The sequence below is a fragment of the Falco biarmicus genome, chromosome 1, assembly GCF_023638135.1.
Source record: "Falco biarmicus isolate bFalBia1 chromosome 1, bFalBia1.pri, whole genome shotgun sequence".
NCBI classification, from domain to species: Eukaryota; Metazoa; Chordata; class Aves; order Falconiformes; family Falconidae; genus Falco; species Falco biarmicus.
Window position 1 is genome coordinate 69,705,984 of NC_079288.1, and position 14,665 is coordinate 69,720,648.

Sequence of the window (14,665 nt, forward strand, 5' to 3'; positions counted from 1 at the left end):
TTCATTTTCTGTAGCCAAGACAGTAATCTTTTAATAAGGTTTTTTTACTAAATCATGATCAGTCTAAAGCAATAATGTTTACTAGGGTTATCCTAGTCCCCACCTAAATTGTTTTGAAATTTTAAAGTTATTATGACTTCATAATTACATATAGTGCTTTTTTAAAAGAATATATTTGATTTTTTTAATAAATGTTTCCTTTTCAAACTGAGAAAAGTGGTGATGTCAAAGAGAACCTCGGTAAAAAAGAGCCTTCTAATCAATGCTTGGTTTTGGTTTCTCACCACATTGTTACTTATTGCTAGGGAGATTTTTATGTGTTTTGGCTGCTTTCATCTGAAAAAGTCTAAAATGGAAATGATAATCTCTTCTACGTTCTTATTTTTTTTGTTTGTCTTCCTTTATACTGAGATTAATAGCATTTTGAGGTTAAATCTGTAACAGTAATACCACACAAGGTAGAAAGTGAAAAGATGCATAGTTAATGTAGTCTGATAAATTTTGAGGACGAATTAATAGTGTTTACATTACTGTTGTTTATATTATTATTCATTTAATCCCTGAAAGCCAGTATGCAAAATATTTAAGAGAATGCCAATGCAAATTGTCTAAATGTTCATATATTGCAGAATTAACTTGGTATCATTGCCAACAGAAGATGTGTCCTTTGACACTAGTGTTCTACAGGGCCTCTCACAGTACTGTTTTATTTATTTACTTCATACGTACATAGGTGTATATATATACATGCATAGTTACATATAGTTCAATGATACCTGCATTTCAGATACCTGTTCATCCAGTGCCAGATCCTTTAGTACATGAAGTTCTAAACTTGGCTTTTAAGCACTTTAAACATAAGGAAGGGTAAGTTTCTTTTGTGTACTTTAAAATATTTTGTGTGTATTACCAGCCTGTGGTTGTGATTGTTCTCCTTTGCCTCACCTGTAACATGTTGTTGATAATAGTGTAAATGAACCCTGGTATCTTTAAACTGAAAACATATCTTGAAATACAGCTGTGTTCAATATAATGCTGAGTTTATTTTGCTTAGAAGATACAAAATGATTTGCATAGCCAGCCAGAAAAGTCCAAGTTTGGATAACTAGTAAATTTCCTACACAGAATATGCCTCCTGTGTCCACTCAAGGAAACAACATCTCTTTAAATGTCACCCGTGCATTTTATGCTTGACTCACGTTGGTTTTATGGTGATAATCCACCTTGCTATGGAACAGACTTCTTGTTTGTAATTGAGAACATGTGTGGTGTTTAGAAGAATAAAGTTGTATTTAACACTTTCTTTTGTTCTTTTCTTTTGCTTTTCCTTTTTTTTTCCTTTTTCTCTTTAGGTATTCAGGAACCAACACTGGGAATGTGCATATTATTGCAGATTTATATGCAGAAGTGACAGGGGTTCTTGCTCAATCAAAGTAAGTTCGGTTTCTGACTCTTCTTGCATTTTGGGAAGAATCACTCTAGACCTAAAGACTATTCAATATTGGAGCATGTGTTAATGACCCCAGTAACTAACCCCTTAAGTGTCAGTGTCCAGTGTACTCGGGTGTAGCCTGCTTGTCTGTCTCGTATTCTGGCACAGTACATTTGTACAAATCAAGAAATACTCTGTAGTGCAATACTGAATTGCTTTGCTGTCAAGTTGCTTGTACGTGCAGGGAAAGGAGGCCTGGTATCAGTCAATAGTTGTTGTTCAGTTAATGAGAATATTCTAATGTGCTGGTCATCATAGGCACTCTTAAATGCCTGGATTTTAAGTATCGGCGTTCATCTTGCTCGTGTTTCTTTTACTGTAGGTGGTGTTTTCATTAACAGCCTAAGGAAACTGATTCAAATAGACATCATATAAAAGTAACTAAAAATTCAAATAATTGCCACGTATATCCCTGGTTTAGGTTTCAAGCTGTTAGGAAGAAATTTGTCACTGAATTAAAGGAACTGAGACAAAAAGAACAGAGTCCTCATGTGGTACAAAGTATCATCAGTTTGATTATGGGAATGAAGTTTTTTCGAGTAAAAATGTATCCTGTGGAGGATTTTGAAGCGTCATTTCAGTTCATGCAGGTAAATTACTATTACAGAAAAGTGAAACTAGTATGATTTTGATTGTTTAACTCATGAAGCTACAATGATGCCTGTAATGATCAGTTGCTCACTCTAAATATTAGAGTGTCATCCTTCGTCCTTTTCTGTTCAGTTTGTAAGTTCTCAGAGATATGAATCACTTGTTTCTCTACACTTCATGAGTACCTAGCATAATGAGAACCTATTCTCAATTGTCTCAGTAATATGGCAAACCTGTAATATATTAACTTATTCAAGATTCAATGAAAATGGATAGCAATCAAATAATTGTCTTTATGAAAGGAGTGGGTTAAAGGAAAAAAATTACTTGATATATCTTTTTTTAACAGCTGAGATGCCAAGAAATGATTTTGTTTGAAAAAACACTTCAGTTAATTTTCAGAGACTTAAAATCTCTTTGCTTCTCTTGTTCATGGATTAAAAGTTGTCCTGATGAATAACTTGCCCATTCCACAGTAACTGAAGTTATTGCAACTTGGTCACAAATTTTATAGGAACTATTGAATAGCCATTGACATTGATTTCAATGCTGAAAAAGCTAACATACACGTTGGTGCTTTAGATTGTGTCCAGAGTTGACAATTTGGTATACTGGAGTGTGCAAACATGTGTATGAATTATTTATTTTTCGGTAAGATTTTCTTTGCATCAAAGTATTCTTGAAAATGAGTATATAAAAATTAAAAAAATGTTTTATAATAATTTCAAGAGAGATAAGGTTTTATTTTTTAAAACTTCAGAATTATCTGAGGAAAATGTGCATACTTATATTATTTTATATTCTGAGTACTCTTCATATTCCAAGTAGGAAGTAAGTAGCTCTCTGGTATTACAAATGTTCTCCTTTCGATTTCTTTTTAATTGCTGGGGAAACAGGTTTTAAAGTTTCTAATATTTTGTAAAGTTGGCATTGTCAAGGAATATAAGACTAACAAACACATTGCATGTTTTAAATTCAAACTGGCAATTAATGCAATACTGCTGGTGGTTTTTATGCCATGGTGACACTTGTCTTCTTTCTAAATGTTTTTCTAATGCTTCCTTACGAAGGAATGTGCTCAATACTTCCTGGAAGTAAAAGATAAAGATATAAAGCATGCACTTGCTGGTTTGTTTGTGGAAATTCTCATCCCTGTGGCTGCTGTAAGTATTGGGTTTTTTTCTTCCCCACTATTCCTCTCACTTTCAATTAGGCTTTCATTGCTGAAATGACTTCCATTAATGTTCAAAATGTTATGTTTTTACAGATTGAAAGAGACTATTAAGTAAATTCCAAGTAGCTACATAATCTTTCAAAGGGGAATGTGCCAGTGTAATTTGTCTATTAGCTAGTTTCTAGTCTTTTTTCAGAACTGCTTATAATTGTCTGTTTTCTAGACCCTTTTATCAACACTGTTGATAAAGGCACTGTTGTCATTTTATACTTGCTCTGAAAACTTGAAATTTCCTTGGTTCAGTATTTGTTCTCTTAAGGGTCCCATTGTCTTTTCTTTATGAGCTGAAACTTCTTAAGTTCTTTCTAGAATAAACTGAGATATGTAACATTTTTACAGTTAGGAGAGTTTTTACAGATAAGGTAGTGTGTGAACTCCTATGCAAGGAGGAGGAATGTAGCTTTTGGCTATTTAAATAAAAATTGTTTCTAAAGGTGAGTGTCCACTAGGTGTAATCCTTCAAGTGGAAGAGCAGTCAGTCATCTCCCTCCGGTATGTGTTTTAAATCTAAAGGAAGAAATTTTACTCAGCAGCCATGAACAAGAAAAAAAAACCCTCGATATCATCAGTCTTGGATGTACAGTGCCTGTAACGCTGCTTGTGAGAACACTTTTAGCCAGGACAGGTTCTCCCCCTTCTTCCCAGGCTACTTTGCTCAGTTGTGTACAGCTTGGTCAGCAGGTCAACAAGAAGTTGTGACAGCTGGGTGTACTTCAAGCTGACCATTTACCATGAACTCAAAGTTTCATTGTAGCAGATGGATACTTGCTGTGTTTGTTGTCTAAAATGATAATTGTATTAGCAGATGCTAGGCCATGGTGTGTTTGGCACACTGTCCTGAAAAATGGCAGATCATGGCTCCATGTTACAACTGATCGTAGGGGCATATCTTGCAATATGTGGAGACCTGGGATGCGTGGATCCTGTTTTGTGGAACGGGATCTACAAAGATGAGCATGCTGGGTGGGGGTCCTGCCTAAGCAAGCTCATAGGAATGGAAACATAAAACCTTCTGAACTCTGCTTCCTCTTTAAAATGATCTGCCTTGCCCTGAGCTATGGGGAAATGCTTCTCTCCCTTCACTGGTCTTAACCTTGTGTTTGGTTTGTTGTTTTGTTTTTTTGTTTTTTTGTTTTTTTTTTTTTAAATGGGACAGGAGACAATCTTTCTTCTTAAGGCATGACCACAAAGAGGTGGTGTTAGCAGTAGCTCTTTATTGACTGAAGTCTTGATCTTACTTGGGCTTATATTCTTCTAGAGAACAATTTCTTGTCCTTCTGAAAAGTGAATGCATTTATTGTTTTGAACTCCATAGTTGCTCAGCATTTGGAGTGGGGGTACATGGTGAAAGTACTTTGCATTTAGGTAAATACAAATACTAGTTTGCAAAATCATAATTTAAATAATAGTGAAAACAGCATGCCCAGTAATGAGGGAGAAGCAGCATTTGGGAATTGGGATTATTCGTTGGTAACCATGGCAGCACTCACACCGCTGTGCAGAGTGTGTGTGGTGTTTTATGGATTGCTTCCTACCAGCACAGCCTGAATCAGTGCTTTAAGCGATTGGTGAGGGAGGGAGGCTTGATCTTTCTTTCAGAGTCATTGAGTCTAATCATTTCATACAAATGAGGCTTCTTAAATAGAATTGGAGAGCACCATCCTAGGCTGAGATGCAGCTGAGAGGGTTAGTCCTTCTCCTGGAAGATGTGAGAGGCAAGTTTGAATCTTTTTGAAGCAGATGAAGGAAATTAATCTGGATTCTTCTGTATCTTGGATACAGAAAATTGCTTACGTGAGGAAGCTGTTAGGTTGCAGCATTGTAACTTCTTTACTGTATTCTCTTGCTTAGTCATTCAGGCATTTTAAAAAACTTGACCTGGTTTAGACCCTGCAGGTATGACAGATAATAGCATATTTTACAGCGAGGAAGTTAAGACTGATCTGTAAACCCAAGGTTATATCCCAAAGCAACAGTGTGGTGCTGGCAACAATGAATTTCTCATGGAGCTAGTAGGGTACTGATCAACCCATAGCTTAAGAATAGCAAAAGATAAATAATTTGGAGGTATGTAGGAAGTAACTTAAAACATAATTACTCTCACAGGTTGCTTTTTTTTGGATTTGTATATGTTACATAGATATTGAATGCTATTTTTCATGCTTCCTCATCATGTTTTCACAGTGTTCTTAGCAAGGTGGACATGTCATACCTTTTAATAACTTTGAATAATAAAAACTAACACCACCACCCCATATTATAGAGAAATTTTGACTATAGAGGATCTCTTCCAGAAAAGCCAACTCCCTCTCAAACACACCCCAATTTGACAAATAAAGCAGAAATACAGTATAAAGCCATTGAGAATAATGTTGGAATGGATAAATACAGGTTTGCAGAGGTTTTGACAAAGAAGGTAGCTGCCTGGTTTGTGGAGGGAAGGCTATTTTGTATGCAAGGACAGAGTGGGTAAAAAAGGTGTAGGGCTCAGTGTATTTGTTCCATTAATTCTGAAAGCTGATCAAAGACAACTTACATGGTTAATTGGCTGGTAATCCTGTGTATCATTTCCTAAGTTTTCAGTTTGCAGAACTGGAGCACATAAAAGGGGAGCATTAAAGAGGGGAACAACGAGAAAGTTATGGGCATTATTTTTTGAAAAATATGAAATTATGCTTATAAAGAGTTTCAGTGTATTTTTTATTTGTTAATTAGTTCCAAATACTTTTTCTTCTTCAAGCATGAGATACAGGCCACATTCTTAGAATAGTAGTTTTCTTAATGGGTTTTGTGTTTGTTGTGGTTTTGTGTTGGTTTTTTTCAACTGTATGGTTGTAGTGTATGACATGATTTCTTATGCTTCTGTTTATATTTCAGATACATACACTCAAATACTTACCTAAAGTGAGATTTAACTTTTGAGTGTTCTTGATTTCATGGACATCTTAATGTATATTTAAATTGCCTTCTATATAAACTTTTAAACCCATTTATGTATTTTTTTTAATAGGCTGTTAAAAATGAAGTGAATGTGCCATGTTTGAAAAATTTTGTGGAGATGCTTTATCAGACTACCTTTGAATTGAGTTCAAGAAAGAAGCATTCACTGGTATTTTAAAGAAATATTTCAACTTCTCCATTTTACTCATCTTAGACTTTTAAGCTAGTATATTTTATGAGGAAAAGCTAAGAGCTGTATTAATTTAAATATTAACTCCTCAGTTAGATTATGTTTAAGTTCACACTGTCTATGTGTGTTTGCTTTGATTTGTTTCTTTGTGCAAGATATGTACTCTGTTATCTCACTTGTGAGATTGTCTTGAAAACAATGCTTGGTTTTGGTTATTTTAGTGGGTTTTAGCACAGAGTTATTTAACCTAATGTCTCTTCTAAAAAGAACTTGTGTTCAGGGAATCTGTGTTATTTAGATGATGACAAATTAAAAGTTGGAAGTGTCAGACAAGACTTCCTCAGCAGAATAATGGCCTGTTAATAGCCCTGCTCTGCCTGTTTTTTCCCCTCCTCATACACTTTTTTTTTTTCTTTTTCTAATATTTTTTATTATCTCTTTCAGATATAAATTATCTGTGGGTTTTTTTCCTGTAAGACTAGTTTTTCCCCTAAACCAGCATCTTAGCAAGGTTTTAAATATCTTATTAATGCAGTACTTGGTAATTATTGATGACCGTGGCAGCCATGTTTCAAGTTGATTCACTCCACTTTGCTGGAAATGTAGACCTAAGTTTTGCATTACAATTGGTATATTCAGTAAATGCAAGTGAATTTAAAATGATTTATTCTCACTTTCATGTTAGTGACAAGCTTTACTTTCCAGTATTCTGAGCGTATAAAGCACACGTCATTGTACATGGTTAAACTCCTTCTGTAAGAAGAACATAAAGTAGTTGATGTTAGTATTCACCATGTAATTTTATTTATGAAGTCAGAAACATTGTTACATTAAGTTTACAATTTAATTTTTAAAATTTTGCTTCATAACAAGATAATCTGCAGTCAGATTTGGAATTTATCGCCATTGTTCATTCTGCTGAAATATGTGGTGTTCAAACAAATCTTATGCTATTAAAGCAAAGAAAAGTCATGCTAGTCAGCATATTCACAGACTATTAAATGGTGCTTCATTCTTTCCTAAAGTAGACCTTGCGTAGAAGCAACATTTCTGACAACCTAAAGCCTGCCTCGGTTTTTACTGAGTTGTTGATGTTTTTCCTGAATATTCTGCTTAGTGATGGTTCCCTCTCCCAGCACGTAGGACCCCATGAATTGGGTCGTGTGGTCGCAGGGAAAGAGTGGATATTGTATGAAGGGTGATATTTGAGATCAGGCCTTGCTAGGGAGTGAGCTTCACCATGGTCCTGCTGCCACAGTCTTACACCATGAGCTCTTATAGCACGTGGGTTATACCTAGGACACCATGCCTGGCACACGTGTCCTAGTGCAGGGGAAGGCTGCCGTTCAATGCTAAAATGAGAGTGAGAAACAAGGACCGACTGTGTCTCATTCTCAATGTACAAGACTTGATAGGTCTGCAAAGAGCAATTTGATCAATTCTTTTTCCCCCTGCTCATAGGCTTTGTATCCATTGATCACCTGCCTGTTGTGTGTCAGTCAGAAACAGTTTTTTTTAAATAACTGGCACGTTTTCCTGCAGAACTGTTTGTCCCATCTAAAGGTAAGAATCCTTTTTAATTCAGGAACTGTTGCAAATTGATAGCATTTATTCCAATATGTTTTTAGCATTTTCATGCCAAATAAACAGTGAATATTTGGCTGTTTAAAAGGACACTGCGAACTATTTTCCTAAAAAAAAAAAAAAAAAAAACCAAAAACCAAACCAAATGTCTTAAGTCTCCGTTAATGTTAAACTTACTACTAAGTTTTTGTAATGCTATGTAAAGCTGGAAATAAATGTGCCCCCCCCCGGGGACTATCAGTTTTATTAAGTAAAATCTGTAGAACTATCTGCTAATAAATGCTATTTATGCCAAATAAAGTACAAACTGTAATTCTTCATGTGCAAATTATATGTAAGAAAATAAGTGGTTTGTCTGCTCCTCTAAGTAGAATGTGTATAGTAAATGCAAAATTTCTCTTTCTTGTTCCCTTACCAAAGAAATAGAAAATTAATTGGGAGTCCAGAAAAGATTATATCTACAGCCTGTGATATGTATTTTCCAAATAAAAATTACAGTGTCCCTTTAACTCATGGCTTCAGTTGATAGCATTGTAAACATGAGTTGGTTGATAAAGAGATCAAGATACTTAAAAATTAGGGATTTGTTTTAGTGACTTTATCATAGCATTAATTGTTGTACATGGTTTTTCCTTAATTTTGATTAACATAGTTAATGATTTTCCCTAATGTATAATTTTAATAAATTCTTTGATCCACTTTCACAATATTCATTCTGGTTAGGTAAGAGTGAAAATTCCGAAGCTTATTAATAAAATATGTAAACCAGCATGAAGTCAAAAGCAAACAGGTTTAGCTGCTTGGATTGTTTTTTTAAGGGTCATTTTGTTTTCATCTTCCACACTTTTCTGTTGCTTGTTGGGTTTTTGTATATTTATCATCTAACATTGCAGTTCTTTTGCAATATTTGCCGCAATTTTTGTTCTGTTGTTTATTTTGCTTATGGAGGCTGCTTTTGCTTTTGTTTTTATGAAGCTTTTTAAAAAATTCTTACAATCCAGGAGTTGCATTTTTCTGGCATAATGTCCATTGGCTGATAATGGATGTATTAAAACTATAAACGCCAGTAAGTTTAACTGGTAGTTGCTGAGCATGCATTTTATATTTTACTTAGTTTTGTTAACCACTAACAGCTTAACACATTTACTGTAAGGCTCTATTCAGCAGAAATTCTACATATGAATTTCTGCAATTCAGAATTTGCAGTGTTATGATGCTGTGCCATCAATGGGTTATTTAGGATATTTTATGGCATGGTTTAATTTGGCCCACCAAATATTATTTGGATTTTTGGGTGTCTACTGTGTTCAGAAATTCATGGAGTTTAATTTTGAAAAATACACCCCCACTGTTCTCACGTGTCTTACGAATTAATGTGTTCCTGTATTTCTGAAGCTAATTAAATGCATGCACTCTGTAATAAGTAATCTCATTAATTTATAAATCTGAATTTCACAGCAGTTTAGTCTTTTAGATTTCCCCTTCCTCATTATATTTCCTGATTTTTCTAATGACTGAAGTTATTTGATTTGCAGTTACCTAAGTATTTAAAATGCAATAAGGATTCCAAATCTATTGTCTCTACTGTCTTTGTTATTTAATAAAGCAATTTTGAAAGTTACTGGGAGATACTTTAAAATACTGGAAAGGTTCATCCACCACTACTGTGTTGGTTAAAATTAACAAATTAGTGATTGAAATAATGACAACACTTAAATTCTGTCACAGGGTATTCTGTGAAGAGTACAGGTTTGAGGTAATGTAGGTCGTGGATTCATGGTGCTCACTTTATTCCCTGGTGCCTGCCCTGGGCAAACATTTCCTAGCAATAAACGCCATCTGGTCACGCTTTGGTGACGGAAATAAGGAATTCCCCGTTTGCCATGGTGTGAAAGCTCACATCTTTGTAGTTGCTCCATAGTACCTGATGCATAAGTATATTCATACCCTACCTTACTTTGCAGTATTTCGGTGCTATGTTGTACTTGGTAATGTTTCTGAGGGTGCTCTGAATCTCAGTCCGGTGCTAGCAATGTTTATTGCCCTGGTACTGGGTTTTGGTGCACATTACATCAAAGCAGGCTTATTATAGGAGGCAAACATCCTAGTCTTGCTGAAAAGAGGAAACGTAGGGGTCCGGACTGATGTAAATAGCAGATAAGTGAGTTGTAAGAGTCAGTTTAGACCAGAGGTGTACCAAAGGGTTTGTTGGTATATGTATAGCTGGCCTTGTGTCCCACAAAGCAGTTGGGATGCTTTTTCGGCATTGAGCCCAGCAGGGCATTTCTCTACACGCTGTAGCGTAGGCAAAATACTGAATTTGTTCAGCAGGCAGTAACGCTGGGTCAGTGTTATCGTTTTGCTTACTTTTTTTACTAGTTTTTAGATGGGTTAATTCTAGCAGGTTTGTCAGAAAGCTGATAGATTCTGGGATGAAGCTGAGTTGTTGTGGTATCCGTACCACCTCCTCCAAGGAGAGGAAGGAACATTTAAGAAAGCTGCTGAAATGGGAGAGAAAAGTGTCTTTATCGTTCTGCACCACTGTCGGGTAGAAAAGAATAATTTTTTTCACAGTTTAACCTTAGTGTCTGTTACCACAAAAGAAAGTTGGAGGAATGTTTCCTACCACTATAGCAAAGCCTGTATTTCTACTGAATAGAGTCCTTACTAGACAGCTATCTGTTGTTTTTGTGCTTTTTTTTCATCTAACATGCATGTGCCTTCCATTCTCATGTTTGTTATGTTTTGCTGTCTCACATTGCTTTATTTAGATGCCATCTAACAACAGTATCAGAAAACAAATAGAAACACTTCAGGTGAGTTAATATGTCGATGTGAACTGTTGCTTTGTCTCCTGTAAATATTTTGGTTTGGTTTTTTATGTTAATTGTTGTATTTTGTGCTTTCCCTTCTTGGTAAAATTGCTGTCAGTACTTTAATAAGCAACAGGACTAAGAATAGATAATGTTTCAAAGATTTTTTTCTTGCCAGGGAGTAAAGGAGAAAGATCAGAAAATTATCTAGCATCAGTTTTTCCTTGAGGGTGAACATGTAACTTTGAGTATCAATATCACAGCTGGCTTTCCTGAACAGCAGTGCATGTTTCAACTGGAAGTAAATTACCTATTCAGATGTATGGTTTTTTTCTGTTAATTCATTTCAAATAGTGTCTTGCATGTGAGCAAACTTGAAAACATTTTCACAATTAAAAAATGTGAAACTGATATGCTATAACAACTTGCAGTGCACTAACTTGAAAGACTTTTACACTGTTGGTTTTGCAGGTTTTAAAAAGTAGACATTGTTTTAGTTCAGAACAGAAGAAAAGTTTAACATCAATATTAAAAAGTACTTTCTTCAGTAAGTGACTACATTTGCCTAACATGGAAAAAATGCTATTTTGTTTCTTGCCTTCATTGAAATATGTTTCATTGACTCATCTTAATGTATCATGTAAAACCACTGTAGATTTGCTCTTACTTTTTTGGGTTTGTAACAGAGATATAATTTTTACAGCTTATTCCATAATCCACTGATATAATTCATGTTAAAAGTGTTAGGATTTTAAACAAAATTGTGTTTGAAAAAAAAACAACAACCACAACCCAAACAACCCAGAGTGCTTTCAAATCTGACAGGCATCAGCTAAAAAAGACTCAAATTTAGCCAGGCTGGTGAATTACATAGCCGTATATACTGTATTCTACTTGCAGTAATATCAAAGAGAAAAGGGAATGCTGACATTAACACCAAGTGTACAGGAAGTGTGCCATAAATTAGACCCCAAAAGCCATTTTCTTCTAGTATATATAGTTCCTAATTACAGGAAGAGATAACAAAAATTTTCAGTGCTGAAGGATTTAGAAGTACTGCTGTATTTATTTTGTAACCCTTTTAAAAAGGTGAATGCCTCCTTATACTTTTTTTTTAAGCAAAGAAGCAACTTTGTCATAACTAATCAGAAGTAGCTATATTGGATGATAAACCTCCTAACAGATAGAATGTTGTTAATGCATTGTGAGATAATCTGCTACCTATACCATTTTTATTTTTTTTATTAGACCATTGAAAGCTAATAGTAAATTTTTGGTTTTCTTTAGATCTCTAAATTAAGCTCCCCTTCAGAATATTAGAAATAAGAAAACTGAAGCATTACTCCATTCTAGACACCGCATTTCAGATAGACTTTGGTAGTGTGTCTACCAACGAATTCACCAGCCTACTTTGAACATGGAGAACTGCTGGCCTGCAGATTAAATGTGATGACTTTTTTGCTGTTTAAGTTGATTAAAATCACCCTCTCATACAGTTTTGAGTGTTTGCTTCTTCCTTACAGTAGCACTGCTGGTAAATTAACTTGACAGTGGGACAGCTATCTTTTTGAATACTAACCAGGGACAGGTGTCATATTTTGCTGGTTAGATTTTGTCTAGATCACCTTCCTAAATCTATCCACTGCCTAGTTGCAGGTGTGCTAATTCAGAAGTGATTGCAGGGATATATTGATGGGTGTGAAGAGGGAGGGTAGAACAGCATTATCACTGATGTAGACTGGGTTAGGTTATTACGTCTAATATTCTGGTAAAGTCATGTATGTTATTTGTCTGTGAAATACCACTTTTGCCTCTGTGATTTTGTCATAGGCTTTTAGCCTTTCTTCAACTAAGCTGCTGCCAAAACCAGTAGTCCCAGCCCACCTGTGTTAATGCCGTCCAAATTACTCTCCTCCATATAGTCTGTTGCACAGACATGGCCATGAAATTATTTGGATCAATTTACTGCTGTGAGTTGGACTTTCTTACTGCTAGAGTCAATACAAAAGAGCAGTGAGATTGTGGAGGAGAGAACTGAGGATGAGACCATCTTTTTTCAAACAGTGTGATCTTAAATCCACTTACACCATTTGTGAAATCACACACCATTTGTCTGGGGAGGGCAAAGCAATCTGTTATTCTGACTCACTGGCTTGTGGTAGAGGCCACAAAATATGAAATTACTTAGGCTTAAGCCATTGTATAGTTAGGTCTTGAAACAGAGAGAATTCACTGCAGATGGGGAAGGTGTAGTTTTGGGGTGCTGTTGGTTTTTTTTGTTGATTTTTGTTGGATTTTTTTTTGAGACTGAGAGTGTCTAAAATGATGACAACTCGGAATCACTTACTCTGTTCATAAGCTCATACTGTTGGCCGGTTTGAAGAATCTCACGGGACAGTTCAAGATCATAAATGCACCAAGAATCCCTAGTAGGAAAAGGGATTGCTGGAGTTAGTACAAAGAATGTTGGTTAGTTACTATTATACACAGATTAAGAGCTAGGAGGAATAAAGCTAAACTCCTAGTAGCAGCATTAAGACAAAAAAAATAATTGTTTTTCATAAAGTGTATAATTCAAACTGAACGATGCCACAAGATTTTGTATTAATTCAAGAGAAATCTAGTTTAATTGTTACAATAAAAATCCATTGGAAGTGAGTAAACACTAATACAGCCCAGAGGAAATGACTAAGTTGGGTGAAGCCTGGGGTGCATACCCGGAGAAGCATCCTTGTGTGCCTGCCCTGTTTTGCGTTCTTTTCTTCTGCACTTGCTACTGTCTGCTGTCATAAACTGAATGACGGATTTAGACTTTGTGCCTGATCCAAAGCAGCTACTCCGATGTTTTAGGCAAACTAGAGTTAGTTTGCTTTAAGTAGGTATTCGTTACTAATGGCTTTCTGAGAAAAATTCTTGTAAGTAGTACACTCTTGGTATTCATCTTAAGAGGAATATCTGCTTTTTAGTTACTCTGCTGTAAAATAATGTGGAATTACTAGCTAAATATTCAGGTAGTATTGCAAATATGCAATACAGGATTGTTTTCATAAAAGCAGATTAAAACTTGTAGTTGGTATTAAATACATCAGTTTTCATTGTAAAAAAATTTGAAACTATTCCTGAAAGTCAAAAGAGTAATAACAGAATTTTCTGAGTGTCTCACAGGCAACAGTAACTGTATTTTTCATTTATTTTACAGAATAAAGATCCCAAAATGTCCCGAGTTGCACTGGAATCTTTGTATAGGTTATTGTGGGTTTATGTTATTAGAATAAAATGTGAAAGCAACACTGTAACTCAAAGGTAAGTTTATTATGCAAAGGAGTTTAAACTATTGATTGGTGAGGGGGGTTTCCCACTAGTGATATCAGAAGAGATCTTGAAGCTCAGGAGTGATCTAGTCATATAAACAAGGGAACAAAGACTTCATCTTAACAGAGGAAAGCGAAAGAATTTGATTACTTTGATGAGGAGAAAGAATAGAGTCTACAATTGTCTTTGCAGGGATAGAAGAGGATGGAGATGTAAGAAGTAGGAAATGTATTGAAATTAAAAGGCACTAACAGTACCAGAACAAATAGGGTATGAAGTGGCCATTGCTAAGTATGGGCTGGAAGTGAAAAAGTTTTAAGTATAAATTAGTATAACGAGAATTTAGAATAGTCCTTCAGATTTTGCCCCTCCTCCTGACTATTACTAACTAGTTTAAAGCAGGATCTTGGTCACTTTATAAATAAGCCCAGAATACTGTTGCCTGTGTCAGTAGAGGGCTGTACTTTCCATAGGTGGTCCTACCTGTCTTAATGCTTCTTTGTGCATTG

General features: G+C 35.3%; 1 protein-coding gene across 11 annotated transcripts in view; it reads left to right on the forward strand.

The window, feature by feature from the left end:
* Window positions 1-14,665, forward strand: part of FRYL (FRY like transcription coactivator) — a 185,816-nt gene that overhangs the window by 88,895 nt on the left and 82,256 nt on the right. For 8 of the 11 annotated variants that reach the window (XM_056333546.1, XM_056333537.1, XM_056333479.1 and 5 more), the window contains 8 exons: window positions 788-867; window positions 1,353-1,433; window positions 1,914-2,082; window positions 3,154-3,246; window positions 6,328-6,426; window positions 7,909-8,010; window positions 10,803-10,847; window positions 14,044-14,147. In XM_056333546.1, coding sequence (XP_056189521.1) covers window positions 788-867; window positions 1,353-1,433; window positions 1,914-2,082; window positions 3,154-3,246; window positions 6,328-6,426; window positions 7,909-8,010; window positions 10,803-10,847; window positions 14,044-14,147 — 773 coding nt within the window. The remainder of the gene's footprint in view (window positions 1-787; window positions 868-1,352; window positions 1,434-1,913; window positions 2,083-3,153; window positions 3,247-6,327; window positions 6,427-7,908; window positions 8,011-10,802; window positions 10,848-14,043; window positions 14,148-14,665) is intronic. The other 3 variants (XM_056333501.1, XM_056333554.1, XM_056333511.1) reach the window with 1 other exon arrangement.